This window comes from Amphimedon queenslandica, unplaced genomic scaffold, assembly GCF_000090795.2.
Source record: "Amphimedon queenslandica unplaced genomic scaffold, v1.1 AMPQUscaffold_13522, whole genome shotgun sequence".
Classification (NCBI taxonomy): domain Eukaryota; kingdom Metazoa; phylum Porifera; class Demospongiae; order Haplosclerida; family Niphatidae; genus Amphimedon; species Amphimedon queenslandica.
In genome coordinates, this window is record NW_003546242.1 from 1,781,443 (window position 1) to 1,786,174 (window position 4,732).

A 4,732-nucleotide genomic window follows, 5' to 3' on the forward strand; every position below is an offset into this window, starting at 1 on the left:
ACTGAAGTAGGGATTGAGCAGGAAGTAGTTACTGCTCCACCGACAGAGGCGACTCCAGCACCTCCTGGTAGTTAGGTAGTTGAGCTGATACCAGGTCGTCGATGGTTTTGACTACTAATGGTTTAATATTTGGTTCATTGATCCACTCAACTGGACAGTGTAACAGTGTGAATGTTTTACCAGCTGTGCTGTGGGCAGCGCCTAGGTAGTCTGAACCATAATAGAAATAACAAAGAATTTTAGAAAATAATAATATACAATAATAATAATAATAATAACAAATAATAATAATAAGTACTTTTTGTGTTCTTGTTGACCAGAAGCTCAGTGTATCAAACATTTGCCTCATGGCTCCGTCAAGCCACATTTAGTACAGTTATCAGCTGGCAGTCTTGTCAATCATGTGGAGTAAGTAGTCCAGCTAGCCTAGTCACTATAATTAGACTGATACTTCAACTGGACAATAAATAGTCTATTTAATTTTACAGCTTCATGTCTTGTGAATATAATTTATTGTGCCTTTTCACAAAGTACAAACATGTACATGTAGTAGCATCATTTTATATAGAACTAAATGATTATTATAGTTCCCTTGCTCAATTAACTAACCCCACATCAACCCACAGCATCACTATTACTGTTCTTGCTAGTATCATAACTGTTTCCAAGCCACCAGCATCATCAGCTGATTCCAAGCTCAAATTTTTGGTCACAGCCTTAAAAAGCAGCAAATTTCTCAAAATTAATTTTCCTTGTACTATCCAATCTTTTCCCAAAAATGGCCTCAAATTTTTATTACATTTTTGATAAGAGAGAGATGCATGTGTACATATGCATGTACAGAGAGGGAGGATAAAGAAATCACATTTAAGTAATAAAAAAAGGATTTCTCTTTTAGCCATTTCTGACAAATGTGGTTTTGATTGGAAACAGCTGAAAATTAAGTAAGAGCATTGTACATGTAGGCACGAAGTACTCTACTTCAAATAGTACATAGTCTTGGCCCAAATTTTGAGCTCCATGTGTTATTGAGCATCTGTATAATAGTGCAAAATGGTAGGTTTATTTTAGTGATCAATGTATCAAATTCTGACTAGATCTAGGCTTGGGTTGATCTACAGGTAAAATCTTCTCTATGGTCTAAATTTAGATTTAATTGATGAGTCAGTGTAGATACTTGTAAGCATAATTATGCTCAATGCACAGCACATAATTTGAGAATATTATTGTATTAAAAACAAAACTGATAAGCATGATAGTTAACAACAAGATTCAATAAAATATTTAGTCTTATACATGTAGCTTTGCTGAAACATCTGTTTTGCAGCACCAGTGTGATTGATTTAGCCACAAAACTTCACATCAAAGCACATGTACAAGAGACATGCATGTAATAATTTGAATAGCTTCATTACAATCTTTAGAGAGTGTTATTGTGCAGTACATTAATAACTTTCATATCTGGTGAAATGGAGGCTTCTCTACTGCCAGGTATAACATCTCCAATGATCCATGCTTGGACTTTATCAATTTCCTAATGATAAATTTATGGTTTGAAACAATAAATAAAAGATTTGGTTTACTTCAATTTCTTTACAAAACAATTTAACTTGATCTTTTGAAAGTATAACAACTAGACCACCTATTGAGTAATTAGCAGCAATATTTATCTACATTCTAGAGCTTTACCTGAAGTTTCTGCTGAGAATCCTTCTCTTAGTTTGAAGTTCAGACCATTATCTGCAGCTTTCAAGGCAACCACATCCATATGATCCAATACTAAAGTAAATATACAAATCAACAACATACATGTACATGTGCTTGTAAATGCAACCAGGTTCATAAACAAAGATGTGGATGAATCAGTATAGGCTACTCAAGATTAATGATTGAACTATTACATCAGGGCTTCTCACAGAATTCTAGCATAGTGATTCTTGTCAGTGAGTTTTAAAAATTGCTCAAAAATATAGTAGAGGGCATAAAAATTACTAGAAAAGATTATTCAATTTTATAAATTTATTTCTGATAAATATGCACATACATGTACATGCTTTTATGTTGAGTAGAAAACATATAACTATAGCATTAGTAGAAAGCTCAAGCCTAATAGATGCATATTACATGTACATGTATTTTTGTTGGTGGTTGCATTTTGTTTAATTGCGAGTGTCAATTAATGCCCTAATTATGCTCCAGTACTAATGGCATTTAACTTACTTGGAAGAGAATGAATAACAAATGAAATTGACATCAGTACATCAGTAGCACCATGAGCTCCTGTTACAAAAAGTAAAAGTCATTATTCAATTCAAATGTTACAGTACATAGGAGCTATCTTAGTGTGCACATAATCACTATCAAATTCAATATTTATAGACATGTACGAGTGAAAGTATATTATACTACACATCAGTTTATGCCTAATGAAGTAATGAAACATGGAACAAAATCAACAACATACAAGGAACAATGCAAAATTAATTTGCAACATACAAAAATGTGCCAAAATTGCAAATATTACTTTTGAAAATACATGGCTATCAAAACTTACCATACCTGTGCATCAATTTTGCTCCAGTTTTATTTAATCTAGCCATTGAGTATATAGCAGCAAGGTAAGCTGATTTAACTAAAATTAAAATAAATTATGCATACAAGTAGTGTATTCCTATGCATTACTTTGTTCTTTGGTAACAAGGCTTTCGAATTCTTCCCATTGTTGCTATAATACATGTACACGAGCACACAAATTAGTAATATATAGAACATGACCCTGAGTGGTGTATCAGATATACACAAAAATGATATTCATAATCCCGAGGGTGTAGCCCGAGGGATTATGAATATCATTTGAGTGTATATCTGATACACCGACGAGGAAAAGGTCATGTTCTATATGGCTTGTATAATGGGAAGCCATAAGAAGGAAAGGTTATGCGCATGCTCAGTAGCACGTGGTACAACTGTAAGGGACCAATATGGCTGAAGGAGAAGGAGAACCACAAGAAAAAGCAGCAAAAGAAGCGAATGAAAATGTGTAAAGCGCTCAATAAAGGTTAGCCTTCATTAGTGCTGATGAAATGGAAGAAATTAGTACAGGTTTTGAACCCTTGGACACTAATAAAGATATGAAGGTACTTACTCAATGGCGGTGTGGTGGTAAAAATGTTACTAGCAGTAAAGAATACTCTTTAGATGTTTCTAGAGGTACAGAATTCATCTCAAATTGACTTGTAGGAGCTACACTTGTTGATAAAAGGTCGTCGCAAAGACTGAAATCATTCTGGAATATAATGGGCATGCAATTCAATCAATCTTTGCAGAAATAAAGACTACTATTATATCAGTTTATTTACAAAATCTTTTATTAATAACATATTTTGCTGTTTTACAAATGACCTTTTGTTATCATTGTTATCACAACTGAACAAGCCAAGCATTACTTCCGGTGAAATATATATATTGCACTGTTGGTGCCTTTAATCATAGCTATGTCACATCCTGGTAAATATGTATATTGCACCGGAAGTGATCGTCTACCAGATATAAACCCAACGCGGTGCCTTTCATCTTATGGCTTCCCATGATACAATAAAGTATATCACATACTGTTTCTATCCACTGATGAGCATTTACAGCGGCAATCTAAGTTCCTAATGGTTTAGTCAGAACAAGCACATCACCAGCAGCAACTGCTTGATCAGGCCTAAAATGGAAATATCATTTACACAATTGGACAAGGTCAACACTTACATTATAAACTTTTCTCTCATGGTAATGGCAGATGCTACCCCACCAATAATAAACCATGGATTAATAACTGTCTGACCTCCATTACAACTTGTGCCTGCTTCAATGCATAAATCTACAAGTACACATATGAAATCACAACATCTTTCTCCTTTTTTGATAGTTGACTAGTAACACCTAACAGCATTAGCATATTGTCACAATATTCAACTCCCACAGCATAAAGGTCACTCAATACATTAGCACAAGCAATTTTCCTCTGCAGAAAAAATTATGCAGTTAATCAGGTACCTGGCATACCCTATCACATAAATGGCTCTATAATATAAAGATTTACCTGCATATATGGATCATCAACCAAAGGATAAAAGCTAAAGAAAGTTAAGTTGTTTAAAAATAGATCATGTACATGTACAGTAATAGAGTAAAAAATAAATAAATAAATTAGCCAAATGCTGCATATGCCAAAAATTTCAAGATCACAAATGAGTAATGGTCAATTAAGGCTTTCCAAATTGCTTGAAACATCACATGCCATCTGTAACTCCATGTTAAAGACCAGCTCACACAAGAACCACATAATTCAAAAATAAAAGCAGGAGCAGAGTGGAATATGTGGTGTGTAGTTGTTATGATTATAATCAAATACTTATAGTATAACTAGTCTAAGATATAAATTTTTTGTCATTTTCATTGTGTATTAAAATATTATTCTTCACGAGAACAACTTAAACAAAAGCTTTAAAAATAATTAAACTAAAATAAATCAAATTCAAATTACAGTTAATTTTACTTACAATGCTAGCATTAATTAATCAACACAAGTGTAGCAGCTTCATGTAGATCTACACAAATCATTGATTATAACTGTAAAAATTGTATTGGAGACATCATACAACTCAAATGTCTAATGTCTATGTAGCTAACATCATGCCCAAAAAATTTAACCACAACATTGGTTTTTATTTTTTACTAAAAT

General features: G+C 33.1%; 1 protein-coding gene, 1 long non-coding RNA gene and 1 pseudogene across 2 annotated transcripts in view; 2 read left to right on the forward strand and 1 right to left on the reverse strand.

Moving 5' to 3' along the window:
* LOC109580224 (uncharacterized) overlaps positions 1-1,342 on the forward strand; it is an 8,020-nt gene extending 6,678 nt beyond the window's left edge. The window contains exon 8 of the mRNA XM_019993187.1: positions 1,303-1,342. Coding sequence (XP_019848746.1) covers positions 1,303-1,342 — 40 coding nt within the window. The remainder of the gene's footprint in view (positions 1-1,302) is intronic.
* On the reverse strand, positions 1,339-4,021 carry LOC100641742 (selenide, water dikinase-like; annotated as a pseudogene).
* Positions 2,862-3,445, forward strand: LOC109586136 (uncharacterized). The gene is made up of 2 exons (XR_002186848.1): positions 2,862-3,058; positions 3,103-3,445. It is a non-coding gene; the product is annotated as an uncharacterized LOC109586136 (long non-coding RNA).
* Positions 4,022-4,732: the final 711 nt, after the last annotated feature.